Source organism: Blennius ocellaris, assembly GCF_963422515.1.
Source record: "Blennius ocellaris genome assembly, chromosome: 5".
NCBI classification, from domain to species: domain Eukaryota; kingdom Metazoa; phylum Chordata; class Actinopteri; order Blenniiformes; family Blenniidae; genus Blennius; species Blennius ocellaris.
Genome location: NC_137654.1, coordinates 21965484 through 21980787, shown reverse-complemented (window position 1 = coordinate 21980787; position 15304 = coordinate 21965484). Strand labels below are relative to the sequence as shown.

At 39.8% G+C, this 15304-nt stretch overlaps 2 protein-coding genes across 2 annotated transcripts; one reads left to right on the top strand and one right to left on the bottom strand.

Moving 5' to 3' along the window:
• Positions 1-459: 459 nt before the first annotated feature.
• On the bottom strand, positions 460-3529 carry nemp1 (nuclear envelope integral membrane protein 1; the record flags this gene model as incomplete). The annotated part of the gene is made up of 8 exons (XM_080496916.1): positions 460-1166; positions 1557-1733; positions 1953-2178; positions 2499-2613; positions 2718-2811; positions 2926-2998; positions 3095-3304; positions 3514-3529. The coding sequence occupies 8 exons, from the start codon at positions 3527-3529 to the stop codon at positions 1004-1006; spliced, it is 1074 nt and encodes a 357-aa protein (XP_080353042.1). The 3' UTR covers positions 460-1003.
• Positions 3530-8652: 5123 nt separating this feature from the next.
• cd63 (CD63 molecule) lies at positions 8653-15286 on the top strand. Its single transcript, XM_080497224.1, has 8 exons — positions 8653-8811; positions 9577-9644; positions 12461-12649; positions 12883-12957; positions 13040-13138; positions 13785-13928; positions 14618-14701; positions 14858-15286. The coding sequence occupies exons 2-8, from the start codon at positions 9579-9581 to the stop codon at positions 14921-14923; spliced, it is 723 nt and encodes a 240-aa protein (XP_080353350.1). The 5' UTR covers positions 8653-8811; positions 9577-9578; the 3' UTR covers positions 14924-15286.
• Positions 15287-15304: the final 18 nt, after the last annotated feature.

Here is a 15304-nt window from a genome sequence, read left to right as displayed (position 1 = left end):
TTATTTATTTAAATGCTCACTGATTGGCCCAAACATTTTCACAAGGCCAAAGCTTCACATCCCCTTAAACTAAAGGTCACATATTTTAGGATGGAGTGGAGAAAACCAAGAAAATTCACCCGAGAGAATTTTGTAGTTTTACCTGAGCTGTGGTCATAAAAATTTGTCACAAAACTTTCTTCTTTTATAAGCTGCTCTGAAACTCGGTGCTTCTTCATTTTGTTGGGATCGACTTAGATTGTTGTGGTCATGAGAAACTCCTCAGATCATTTTATTTTGTAGTTTTTCTTCACACACATTCACTGATGAGGGCCCATTGATTACTACTGGGCTCATCACCTTTACCTGCATACTTGACAGAAATTTGGACATACCCTTGTTTCTCAAAGTCAATCACTTTTCTTTTTTTTTTTTACACCTTTGGTCAAATCCGTGCAATACCAATGAAGTTACTGAGTCTCAAAAATAAAAACATTTTTTTATTCAAAAATAATGTGAAACAAATTCACAGATGTCCGTTAAATTAAATGTGTGAAAACAAACAAACACACTGTTTCTCCTTTGCTTGGCAAATCATCATTTGTAAATCAGTGCTGTGTCTGGATGCCGTCACTGCAGCGGCTCTCAAATACAACATGCTTTGAAAACACAAACCCCTCACCCTTCTACACTAGACTCACGACGACTGGAACAAAAAAGAAAAAGCAGAATGGTCTCAACCACCAAGCTTCAAAGTTTTAACTCCTTGTTTCAAAATAAATCTTTGTCATGTAACAGGAAAAGCAAACGTTATGACCTCCCCTTCTACCTCCGCATGTCAGTTTTGTTTTCATTTGTTTTTCAGAATAGCTCTGAAATAGGAGAGTTTGGGATTTTTTTTTTTCCTTTTAATTCCTTCTCCGGTGTTCCTACGGTGGCTCTGTGCTGACATGCTTTCACACCACCTCTCAGAGGGTTAGAGCAACCGTCTCTGCTTTTAAAAGCCCTCCTTGGCAGCCTGATCTCACTCTGGCTTCACAAATTGTTTGATGTCGTCTTCACTGTCGTCGTCGTCGGTGTCAAAAAATTCATTTTCAAAAAAGGACCCCCCAATGCCGTACTCCTGTGCGTGGACGGACACCTCGTTCGGCACCAAGTGGGGTGAGCCTTCAATGAAATCAGCAAACCTGTGTGTCAAGCGGGAGAATGTCAGAAACAGAAGTACGCTGGGCACTGATATTCACAAGCAGAAGACAGTTTTCAATATAGACCTGATAAATAAAAGTATTTTGGATAAACCAACTTGCATATCCATCAACTCAAAGTACTTACAACATAATTTAATAAAAAAAGCAAATAAATAAATGGCAATCATTGTAATCTAACTATCAGTTTGGTTGCTACAATCCAAGAACGTTTGATTTTTATATTTTTCTATTTATCCGCATCAAACGACCACATAAATCTGATTCAAACATATATACAAGTGACACGCAAGTGTATCTCTGTTACTGCCAGTCACACTTCATATAAATCCAGGAAATCAAAAAAAAGGAAAATTAAAATTTCAAATGAACCTTTTCGGAGACTGAAGTCTTGACACGGCCTTCCATGGGCTGAACTCTGGGCTGTTACATTGTCTCCGCAGTTGATCCAAAGCGCGGCGGGTCTCTTCCTCCCCCTCCTTCTGGTACTCCTCCTCAGTCAGCAGGCGACGCGGCTCCGGCTTCCACCGCACGTACCGCCTCATCTTCCTGCAACACGAACCAAACAGTACATTTTAAAGAAATCCTAATTGTACAAATTTAACTTGTCAACAGAGAGTGAAAAGTGGCAAATCCCTGATTTTCTGTATCAAACCTGCAACAAAGAACTGTGTCTCTTCAGTAAATGCATAAAACCTTTTGATATAATGAATGATTGTGAATGCCGGTACTCTTACGCCACCTTGTGTTGGCTATTTTGAAACATACCTGTATGCAGTAATTGCCAGGAGCACTGGGTACTCCAGATATTTGGCGATCACAGCTGCCGCCATGAGAGTGAAGGCAACCAGTTGGATCTGAATTCCTAAATAGATCAACAGCAGACCAAAGAGCTGCAGCGTCCAGGACAGGATGTTAATGCTCTTCTGGTCAACCAGGGGGCCGTAACGATAACACACTGCGAAACTGATGAACCCCACCACTGCCACATAACCTGGAAAATCACAAATACTGACTGAGAGCCTGCAAATAAACAAGTGAGCATGAATACTTTTTTTTTTTATCTTGGCAAGATTAGCATTGTATTTACACGTGTTTTTCTGGCCTTCAGGCCCTACTACATGCCATCCTCCATTATGGGTCGAATCAGATGGTTTATGAAGACAGTTTAAATGCAGATCAACAAACGCTTCATTACAAGATCTTTTTTGATCTTCGATATGATGTGCAATTTACTGCCAACAGAAGACTGCTTTGGTCTGTTTCTATAAAGTTACAATGACGACGACGTTCTCGTTCACAAGCAGTTGGTACCTAACGCGGCGTGCCAGTGCTCCTGCAAAATGATGCTGAGGTTCCTAAAAACAAGCTGGATGGCGTAGATGGAAAAAGACCAGCCCCCTACGATCATCACATAAAAGGGACTTTTCTGTGGAGGGAACAAACACAAACAATGCAGTCAAACACCGGAGCAAAGAAATCCAATGCTAAAGTAAATTAATTACTTCCCGTTTGCATGAAATATGAGGTTACCTTGGGCATAAAGCGTGCCAGGATGAAAAAGACGATGATGAGAGAGGCGATCATGCCTGTGCCCATACCAGCAGAGTAGAAAAATGCCTGACTCCTTCAAAAAAAAAAAAGGGGGGAAAAATACATGGTTAATAGTTGTCATAATCTATTAAGAATCTCATATTACAACATGAGATGATTATGAAAAAAAAAAAGAGAGAGAAATTACCTGCTGAGTGAGTCAGCAAAGAAAAACAACAAACCCCCAGCGAGGAACACCAAAAACAGATAGACATCAAACTCTGCAAAAAAAAAAAAAAAAAAAGTCAAGAATAACAGCGTTGGCCATGTAACATCTGCGATTCACCGGAAAATACTTCATTTGTTATCCCACTCACTGCGAAGTAACTTGACAGTGTACGACGTTTTTCCAGCAGGATCGACCTTGAAGCAGATCTTGTTGTTGTACAGGTTGACGTTAATGGTGGTCTCATTGTGCTTCTCGCGCAACAAGCTCTGAAACCATCCCAAAATGCTGAAGTGATCCAGCTGCTGCAACTCCTCCTCGCCCTCCACGGTCACCACCTTGAACACACTTGTGCTCCACACTTTGACCTGTCAGGAATCCTGCGTTATTACAAAGCTGAATTCATTTAGAATTGATAGTTTGTCAGTAGCTAACAGTGCCTTGACGATAAGAAAGTATGTTGACTCTATTATTGATGCACTACCACTGGCGAATATAACCCTTTAATCCCCCCCCAATTGTATTTTTATCAATACATCTTCATGTGTGGGCAATATTACTGAGACTTACCTGGATTCTTGTCCATGTTTGCCTCCAGGTTGGCACAATGGAGTTTTTGTAACAGAATGGGTTGGGTCCAGATGTGGTAATTTCCTGTCCATCCCACAGATCAAGTATTGAAGGTTTGTTTTCTGCATTTTACAAAAGACATGTGGATTTTAGGTTTGCTGCACATATTGTTAATTTTTTACATTGAATGTGCTGAAACACATTAAAAATACAGTTTCTGAAATATACTCACAAAAACAATACTTTAAAATGTTTGATCTGTTAGCTCAAATTGGTTTTTTTTAAGAAATTCCTCTTAAAAATCCACAGCTCACATATAATTATCAACATGTTGTAGCTCAACGCTCACAATGCATTACATTCAAACACAAGTTTATGCCTGAAAGCGTGCTGCTAATTCAGTATTATTGCTGAATACAGGGCATCCATCAAAAACTGGATGAAATATAATCAAAAAAAGTTCTTAAAACGAAAAACAGAAGTTCTTAAAACGGCCAACCCAAATTAAATCCTTCAGGTATTGATTGGTATTGACGTTTCCGTGAGTGTTCCGTGAGGATCATTAGACTCACAAGCTTCCAGTTACATAGTTTAATAATTAGTCATAACATGAGGGCGGAGCGACTGGAAACTTGTCCAAACTTAGTAAACATACTACAAGAAAACAAATGAAATCTAATCTGTTTCTACTAAGAAACAAACACCACCTGGTAGAAAGAAAGCTGCAGTGGTTTCAGAAATTGCAGAAACTCTGATGATAATGAAGAATCCGATGTAGTTTCACTATCTCAAACACAAAACAGAAGCTAACATGAATTAGCCCGGCGAACACTTGTCTTGAACTAAACTTCGTAAAAACTTCAGGGGACTTTTTTTGCTTCCGCTTCTTACCAGTATGCTGGTGTGAGGCTCGGGGTAAACAGGTAAGGAGGACAGAGAAGCGCATTAGTTGAACAGTTGCTGAGAGGTAGCAGGTTGTCATTTTCATGCATCCCGCCATGATCGTTTCACCACATCCCTCTTCGAACAACTTCTCGTCCCGCCTCTTCCGGGTCAGAGTGTTCCGTTCAGCCAATCACATCTCAGATATAGTGTACGGAGCGGCTCATGACGTGCTGGGGCGTAACCTCATGCATAATGCAGTGTCACCGCCATATTGGTTGGGTCGTCTCACCGTCTCACCACATATGAGAGTCACTCAAGCACGATAGTCCAGACGAGTCGATGCCGTATTTTAAAACAATACACACACACACACACACACACACACACACACACACACACACACACACACACACACACACACACACACACACACACACACACACACACACACACACACACACACACACACACACACACACACATATACATACATATACTATACAACTCTAACAGACAGTGCTCACAAATAATACATTCAAATAATCTTAAGCTCTATGACACATGATACGTTTTTTAACTATAATAAATACAAATGAGAATGACATATTTTTTAATGAGAACAGTATAAAAAATACAACAGGGATGAGGAGAGTGAAGGGTCTCATCATTCTTTTTGGAATAGTCGACAATTCCATTGCTTTGTGTGTGTGTGTGTGTTTTTGTTACTTAGTGCGCAAGTGTGCAAATGTTCTGGTGTGGTGTAACAAAATTGCTCCTCTGCCTCCAGTTGCTCAGGGAACCACAGTGGTGAGGAAAAGGGCAGGGGGTGGTTATATTATTGCATCTCATTGTACAGCATGAGCCTGCATTAAATGTGCTTTGCCAAACAATAAACCTTCATGGTTATGCAAACCAAACATGTCACAGTTTGACATTGGTGGAGTGAGTAAATATGCAGATAGATATGAAGATAGATATAGACTTAATTTATTTGTCATGAAGGGTTCACTTACCAGCATTTGTCCAATAAAATATGGTAATAGGTGTGTCTTTGGATCATTGTTGATTGGAAATCTTTCACGTTTTTTTAATGAATAAAGCATGAATAAAGCAAAACACACCAAAGTGACAGCTGAGCTTCTCTCTCTGTAGCTAAACCCCATCTTGTGGACATCAGAGAAATCGCTCTTTGAAGGACACCCACTGTCCTTGTCAATATTTTTCATAGCATATAGTGTTCAATGTCCTAGCATAAAGAAAAAAGCTAAATATATTTGCTGAATGTTGCATCTTGTCTGTTTAGGTTGCCAAACTCCACAGTCTTTGTTTAAGCTCCATGTAGCGATTTCTACACAGCAAAGCCTTTAATGGAAACTGTATTAGTGGATGTTTGTAGTAACACCCATGTCCTACTTTGGCAAGTCTGAACATCTGCAGTGAAAACCAACTAATTATTCTCATGTGTCAAGTTTGATAATCACACTTCTTATGACTAAGACCTTCTTAACAATATTCATCACCTTCCATCTTTTGTTCTTTATTCAAAATACTGCCACGAGGCGCTGAAGCCAAACTCATCTGACTATGGGTGAATGCAGGTCACATCCTGTATGTGTGTCTGTTTGTTTGTCTGTCTGTCTGTCTGTCTCTCTCTCTCTCTCTCTCTCTCTCTCTCTCTCTCTCTCTCTCTCTTACTTGCATATTGGTTTCATTGTTAGCAAGATAAACATGCTCCCGCAGTAGTTCAGACTTATTATATACCACCCACTCTACTCTGGTAATTAAATAATTCTCTGTCAAGAGAAGCTTTTTGGAATTGCATGCCTCTGCTCTGCAGGGGTGTTATGTCTCATTCATTGTGAGTTGCTCTTTTTTTTTTTTTGTTTGAACCATAATAATCTAGTTTTATTGTGTCCAGTAATTACCGTGGGAATGGACAAAAACCTGACACCTGATTAAAAGCAGGAGGTGGTGTTTATCTTTAAGCGCCTCTTGCATGTGGCAGAGGTGTTCAATCCTCACACATGTCACACTACGCCCTGCCTTACTGGAGCATGTGGTGCACACACCATTACCTTTGGCCATAAAGCTTAACCACATGACGTTGCATTTTAGCTCTTTTATGACTGTGCTACAGCAACTTACTAAGTTCCAGTTTTGTTTTGTTTTTCAACCTTTTGTACCTGTAATGCCAAGTCTGATTAAAAGGTAAATAAAAGTTTAGATGATACCCACCGAAAAGTTACAACAAGGGAACATTCAGAGGATAGTTTAACAGGAGCATGACAATATAAAAGACTAGTTGAAGTCAGACTACAGCCGCTTTTTAAAACCAAATTAAGTACAGTTTATCACCCTCACCCAGATGGTTGTTTGTCACCCAATAAATACATGGTTTACAGTTCGGGTCAGGTGAGGAGAATATTTGTGTTGCTGTATGAATAATAAACTATGACTATAGTAAGCACATGTGAGTGTCAATACTAAATTCTTCCATAGCAAGACTTGTGACTTTTACCACATGATCCTATGTCTGTAACAAATTCACCTTCTTAAGTTTTACACACCAGTTTTGTACAGCAATTTGCACACAGTGTTGATGGAGGACAACTCTCTCAGGATAATTTTCTTCTGAAAAGAAATAAACCCACTTTAAATAATTAGTTTAAATCTAACTTAACATACAGTCAACCTGAATGTGTGTGAGGTTACACACGTACACTATGCCGTATGAACTCATATGAAATAGTGTGCGAAGAAAAGAGGAAATATTTGCCGAGGGTTTTCTTTCTGAGAAACAACTTGTGACAGATTGTCATATCCTGGTTATGCAATCACTGTCGATAATCATTCTGTCTTACTTTATTACTATCAGTGAACTCACTATTGTTTATGTTGATTATGGACAAAGCTATAATAATGTAGTTTCTGTCTGAGCCCACCTTGAGTTTATTGGGGGACATGCACTATTTATTAAAGAAAACTGTAAAACCCAACTTATAACCATGTAACCACATAATACATGTTTCTGGATAATCTGGCACACATGTCAATATTCCCAATCAGACAAATAAACTTCCTAGACAATCACAGATATATAAATACTTTGAGATATTGATGTGCATTGATTAACACTGCAAAAGGTAGAGTGTTCTAGATTCAGACAGATTTATTCTCTGTAGAAAGTAGCAATCAGATTAAGTTCAAAAGGATTGTGTTGATAATGAGGTTACACACAATATTTTTTTTTTTTTTTTTTTTAAGGGACCTCTCCTATGAATTTAAATCAGGGGTGTCAAACACATTCAGTGGCCACATACAGCCCAATTTCATCTTGAGTAGGCCAGACTGGTAAAATACTGCCATAATAAAGTTGAAATTTAAACTTACACAAAGTATGAAAATACTTGTTTTTTCACAAGAGCAAACGTCTACTCCCAAAAGAATTACTACAAACTCATCATAAAGTAAATTTTAATGATACCTTCAGGTGTAAACTATTTTGTACTGTCCAAAAACATCCATTATGCATGTGTTTACAATCTGCTAATGCTCACGGTGCTACTGCCAATTATGCTAATGATACTAATGCTAATTATGTGAATGCTAATGCTTGCTCCCACCCTGACAGCACGGCTGTCATTGAGGCTAATGCTAATTTGCTCGCTTTCACGGCAACATCACCAATATCTCGGCTCAGGTCTTATTATTGTGTTCCTTATTTCATGAAACAGTTTTTCTTTAGATTTTTTTTTACAATTTGCTTGGTGGTTTGGGTCAGCTTGGAGCCTCTTTTGGGTCAACTATGGCCCAAGGGCCTTATGTTTGACACTGGGTTTTGAAATAATTGGTTTCAAAGTGAAAATTAGACATCAGACGTTAGACATGGTGTGGCAGTATTATGTAAGAATAGTATGCAATAGTTCACAAACTTAACTTTTATGGGGGGGGTCTTGGAAGCCTGGCAACAAGACGCATTTATTTGATCAGTCTGAAAAATGGAAAACTGACAGATTGAGGAGGCAGAAAACGGAAATTTCCCTTTGAGAATGAATAAGTTTCGTTTTTTTTTTTTTATTCGGGATCAAGCAAATGGACAAATCACTAAACTCACGCTAACGTGTTTACCCAGAATGCTCGACGTGATCGGAAAAAGTGATGTAATTAACGGAGAGTCTGTGAAGGCATCACAGCAGTGGTTGTTAGGTTTGGACGCCGTGTGTGTGTGTGTGCGTGCGCTTGCGTATTTGCGTGGGTGTGTGTGTGTGTGTGGCTGGGGGACGTCGAGGAGGCGGAGGATCTCGGAGCTGACGAAGGAAGCGGAGCTACAAACAGCCCAAACTTTGTCCAAAACTTCCTCACAAAGCCGACCTCGTCTCCGAACGCAGGATTTAAAACTCTTCTCCTGAAAAGGTAAAGCTCCTTAACACCGCCGAAATCGCTTTTCCCTCCCTTATTTTCTCGAAACGTTTTATCCTCCCGGTTAATTGTATTTGATCGATAGAAACGTTTAACGGTCGTTACGCGCACAAAAAAAAAAAATAGTTCGCCTAAGTTTAGATGTATTTTCTGCTTTTTGACAACTTTTTAAATGTAATTTGGTTGCTTTTGGTAGTGTTTATGCAACACTAACTTAATAGTCGCCGTGACTAATGCGGTAATTTGGTGGCGGTTGATGTAATTTGGCCTGTGACAAAGCTCGTATTGTTGCTAACTGTTATTAACTGTTCAGGGCGAAGCCTAAAACGCTCCAATTTGTGCATAAAAAGGGCACTTTTATGCTTCATGTGCGTCTCAAACCTGCCCAGATTGACAAAACATTGACACTTTACTTTTTAAAATGTTATATTCGTGTGGTCCCATTTTGTGGGTCTCCTTAACGCTGAACCCAAACAATAAAAATAAATAAATAAATAAAAGGACATGCTGTGGCTCTCTATCTGACATATAAAGTCACGACTTGTTTTTTTTTTTTTTTTTACTGCTTTTGTTTGTTTTTTTAATTGTATTTATAATGTTTGTGTGAGGGAGGTTTCTACTGAAAATGAGTCACATCTTCCACTGTGCTGCTGCTCATATTACAGCTGATGTAATATGCTTATAATTCAGCTTTTAAATAAAGAGTGGAAAACATGGAATTTAAAGTTTTTCTGTGTTTTAATTTTTTTCCCCCTCCAGCCATGGCCGTGGAAGGGGGGATGAAATGTGTCAAATACCTGGTCTTCTTTTTCAACCTGATCTTCTGGGTAAGTAAAAAAAGCCAACTCTCCCAACCTATATGTGTTTTTTTTATTTCAAAACAGACAGCAGGGTGGGTGTGGAAAGTACCGAACAACTATGTTGTTATGGAGGATGGTCGAGTCAATGTGTTGGGAGTAAAGAAGCCCATGATAACTTTGGGTGATTTGTGTTGTCGGGCCAACAAGCTTATCGTGTTCATCTGCCTGTAGATGTTTATAGCTGGGCCTGTTTTAAGGTATTCATCCTGCTTACCAGCCTTGTGACTTCAAACAAGAAACCTGGCCCTTGTTGCCCCGCTGCTTCGGTTAATATAAAGTATTTAACCAGCACCGTAATCACCTGACATTTGAGCATTCTGTCTCTATATTTTTTGCTAAATCCTTTCAGGTCATCTCCCAGGTTTGTTTATTTCCACAATAAAATGCTGGACATGGTGATACGCTTCCTGGATTGGCAGTGTTTTGAAGTTTCGTCATGTGTGTTTAAAGGTGTTAGAGTGAGAGGACGTTGGGGGGGGGGGCAGGGATCTCATGACCAGATTTCTGAGTGTAACAGGATCATGTGACTCATCCAGATCAACGTCTTTTCCCTCACTTGTGGACATAATTCCAGTTAAGGCCTCAAGGTTTGCCCACTTTGGTTAGCAGTCATGCCACACGGGGCAGGAGTAAGCAAGGATGACAAAGCTGCTCTGGCAGTGCTTCACTTCCCGACCACCAATTCAACATGTGCCAACGGTGTACACATATTTATTGATTTTAGGTTGCTCTGCAATGTCATTCTTAGTACAGTTCAGTTTTACTTATTTTATATGATAACGATCACTCACTCTTGACTATTGTATTGCTAATCATCTGTGTGTACACCAGCGATCACAAGACAGGCATTGCTGTTAGACAGGTATTATAGCGAGTTGAAAGCAGTCATTAGATGGTTTTTAAGGTGTCAATTCATGTTCTTCACTTTTGTGCTTATAAACGGTAAACAGTAATTTAATCCAAGCTCATAGCACACTTCAATATAGGAATGAGATTCAGGTGTGTGGAACATTTGAACAGTTTTCTTCACACTACAGATGCGAATAAAGTAGTTGTATAGCTTGTTAAAAGAATCATTAGTAAATACTTTCACCGGTTTCTATTTTATGTGCTCTCTTACTATCTCAGAAGTCTTATTTTATTGAACAAATAGTATGAAAAGTTGTGAGCTATCGGATTAATGTTTGGCCAAAATCCAAACAAAGAAGCTTAGCAAATATTTATTTTAGCATTTTTTTTTTCCATTTCATTGCTCTCTATATTATAATCAAGTTAACTAAAAACAACATCTTAAAAAGTGATGTATGTTTCTAAAGTCACTGATGTATAAATTTGTTCATTGCTTCAGATCGAGGAGTGAGCTGAGCAGTGAAGACATTTTTTTTTTTTTTTTTAACTGCTGAATTTTATGATCAGTCATTTTGACACTGTTTAGTCTTATTGCATTGTGGGCCTTGTGTCAGGAAACTTGTATAACGTAACAACCGCATTGCGAAATGTTTTAAGTCACTGGAAAATAAATGAATACATCCGGATTTAGACATCCGAAGAAGCAGATCAACATAGAGAGTATAGTTGCTCTGTTCTGGGATCTATGTGATCATCTTTATTCTGTTTGCCTGCTACTTTATATTTTCTATTGTCAGCCACGACTCACCTGTTTTGACTCATGCTCAAATATTTGCATTGGCGTGAACGACAAGAGGTTTTCAGCAGCAGCTGGAGCGCCACACAGTTTACATAAAGCAGGACGATAACGTGTCACATGAACATGAATTCCACAAAACCTTTTTATACTGACTTAAACAAACCTGTTAATTTGAACCTAAAAACTCGAGAAAATATAGAAGCTGCTTGAGTTGGAGATGTACCTTTATTTTTGAGATTCTGTTTCATTGTTAAAAATGTAATTGTCCTATTACTTTTTGAAATAAGATATAAATAATCTCGATACGACTACCTACGCAAACTGTAACTTGTCACTCAGCTATTACAAAATCAAAGCTGAATTCATCTTGTGACTATTTTTTTTTTTAATGGTGTTTATACAAATGTAACTTTTCACTCTGTACTTATGCAATAGTATTAAAAAAGTTTAATCATATCTTGAAATTAGTTGTCGTACATGTTTTCAGAGATTTTGTTTACTTGGTAAGAAGAAAAAAAAATTGATTACAAATAATTGGCTAAAATAAAAACTGAAGTTTGAGAAGTAATTTTATATAATTAAAAGTGAAAAGTCAATATCAGAATAATAGTCACAAATCCTTTTGGTCTTTATTTCAGCTGAACTCCCCATCTGACTGCACAATACGTCAGCTTGTATTTCCCCTCGGAGCAGTCAATGTAAAGGGACTGCCGTCTTTAGATGTTTGCCTAAGAACTAGTTGATCCTCGAGGATCATGTTCAAACAACTCATCTATACAATGTTTGTAAAAGATCCAATGAGCTGCTTGAGCTCCTCCACCCCACAATCTGACTCATGAATATCAGCTTATCATCGAATCATTCCATAGATATTGAGGAAATGAAATGTTTCCTTATTTAGTAATTATGAAGTGATCATGTGACTGTGTGTGTTTGTCCTGTGCTGCACTGTTGTCCTGGTTGTACCCTACCTTTGGCCCAGTGTTGACTGTAATAGTCTCAAATCATTACAATTACACCGTCTAATCATGGAATCATGTGCCGTCTCGCCTAAAATCATAAAAAGAAGGAAAGAAAAACAGGAAAGCGCCAGATTACTTCTTCATTAAACCAACCCTTTTTGTGTTCCCGCCAGCTATGTGGCCTGGCCCTGATTGTGGTGGGAATCTTGGTGCAAGTGTCTCTGCACAATAGTTTCAAGATCAAAGATGCCTCGGCGTCCGGAGCTCCCATCATCCTGATCGGAGTCGGTGTGGTGATTTTCTTCGTCGCCTTCTTCGGCTGCTGTGGAGCCTGGAAGGAGAACTACTGCATGGTCACCATGGTAATGCTCCCACACGGTATCTAATAAGTGGCGATTTAGCCGGGGTAATATTTCAAAAATGATTTGCAGTTTGAGAAAAATAGATGTGTGTCAGAACAGCATCACATAACTCATTTTAAATAGAGAGTTTTAATTGCATCAAGTCCTCATCAATTCTCAATATCAGGAATAATGCTAATGTAAGTGTTGCACTGAGTTTGCAAAAAAAAAAAAAAAGTTTCTTCTTTCCACAGTTTGCCATTCTCCTGTCACTGATCATCCTTGTCGAGATAGCCGCGGCGATCGCCGGGTACATTTTCAGGAACAAAGTGAGTATAACCTTGAACTCTTCCGTGTCGTTCGCAGTGAATCAGCCGGACGCGCATTCTGACTTTGTCTTCTCCCATGTAGGTGACGACCATCGTGCACGACAGTCTCACCGACATGATTGAGAATTACAACAACAGCACGCAGGAGTTCAGAACCTCAGTGGACAAACTGCAGGAGGATGTAAGTCCAGCCTTATCTCGCTGACTCATGGATCGTATATTCTGACAACACCTTCTCATAACACCGCAGCATCCTGTTGGCCGGTCCTGCATGAGACCACTGTTTGCACTGGTTATTGACCTAAGTTTTATCCTCTTATTCAAAAGTCCGGCAACCTTGCGGCTCTGGAGCCACACGCGTCTCTTTGGTTGCCCTGCTGCAGCTCCCTGGGGTGAACCGTGCGGAGCAAGGACTGACAAAAAGTCCTTCACTCTTTCAGGCTTACTGCCACAGACGGCAGCAATTAGTAACGGGACTTTGAAAAATCAGGATCGACACAATGATTGAATGACATTGAAAGCCACACCACTCGCATTTCCAAAATTAGAAACAGGTTGACTTCAGAGTGATGCTGAAAAACTAATCCATGCTGTCCCCCCCCCCAATGGAAGTAGGGTTTGTTTCCTGCCCCCTACCTGAACCAGTGTCTGTATCCCTACCCCAGTCCGTCTGTCTGTCCTGTCCTCTCCTCTGTTCCTTCCTGTAAGAGGGAATTTTTCTGTCCCACCGTCTCCGGTTGTTTTGAAGACTGGGTCCAAACGGCTCTTTGAGTGCTGAAGGTTGCCATGCGTTTAATGTTTCGCTTTTGTTTCATCTCCATTCCCAGCTCAAGTGTTGCGGTGTGAACAGTTCTTCTGACTGGATAGACTTCGACACTGATGGCAACTCGGTGCCTGACTCGTGCTGCCTCAATGTCTCTGCAAAATGTGGAAAAGGGGTCATGACAGATCCCACCAAAGTGCACGTGAAGGTAAACCTCCCCGTCTTCTTGCCTACAGTGTTGGATCAATGTGAAATTTACATCCATTTCTCTGTATTTTGTGTTTTTTATCCTTCTGGAATGAGTAATCGACACAACGTTTCCACTATTTCCTACTCAGCCGTACTCGACTTGACTCTACTCGCTATTGATGCCGTTTCATTTGCATTAGCTGGTTTCCCTGGGAGCTAGTAAACCGGCTTCCTCCAGTGTCCCCCTTTTCACAGCAGATGTTTAAAAACTCGACCAGAATCTGTCGCAGTCCTGGCGAACGTCATTTAACTGCATTTCAAGTGTGCGAGTAGAGTCAAGTAAGGCTGAGTAGGATGTAGTGGAAAAGGTGTCATGACTTTCTGAGGTGACAGGATGTCAATGATAAATGATTTGATGACACTCCTGTGCTTGAACAAAGAAAATGCTAGTTAAATAAAAACACGTACATGGCTTGTTATTTCAGTACCAGCTACAAATGATAACACAGCATGGTCGTTTCCTTGTCTCGGTTTCCGTTTGAGCTTATGTAGCGTGTATTACAGCTTAAAAGGCAAAACAATTCCTCCCATTTGTCACCTGAAAAACTAAATCTGCAGAACGTCATGCAACAAAGACGCCACTGTGCAGAAGTGCTGATCTTAACCCGCCAAGCGTGACGTTTGGTTAAACTTCGGTTTCTCTTCCAGGGCTGCAGTAAGGCTGTGGAGATGTTGCTGCAGAACAACTTATTGTGGGTGATAGTGGCGGCTCTCGTCATCGCCTTCCTGCAGGTACGGAACACGAGTCAACAAATGACTGTAACAAAAAAAAAAAAACGTCTTCTCACACTCTTACCTTTGTGTCTAAATAGCCTATTTAAACATGTCTTTTGCCTGGCGAGTATCGCAGGATGACCGATGGCTCTGCTCTCTCTCTCTGACTTTCAGATAATGGGCATCGTGTTCGCCTGCTTGTTGATGAGAGGCATTCGCAGCGGCTATGAAGTGATGTGATTCAGAGCCCCAGTAACAGTTGGGTCTTAACGTTGCGCTTTATGGGAGCTTTATTTGCATATTGGTTATAAGTTCATATAATACTCCACTTGTAATAACAGAGAACAATGTTTTTCAGTTAGTGATTTTGGATTTAATTCCTAGGTTAATGGTATCTCGTCTTCGATGCTGTATACGCGTAGCAATGGAAAGTGGTAGGAAAAGTTCGTGTTCAGTGCAATGTTAGTGAAAGCTCCTGGTTATGAAGACATTTAACAGCCCATTTTTTGCTTTTACCAGTTTGAAGCTCTGGAACCATTTCGGTGAGAAATTTGTGTTTTGATTGTTTTCCCGTTTGTTTTTATTAAAGATTCTTTAAAAGGATGCCCGAGTTTGAGTTTT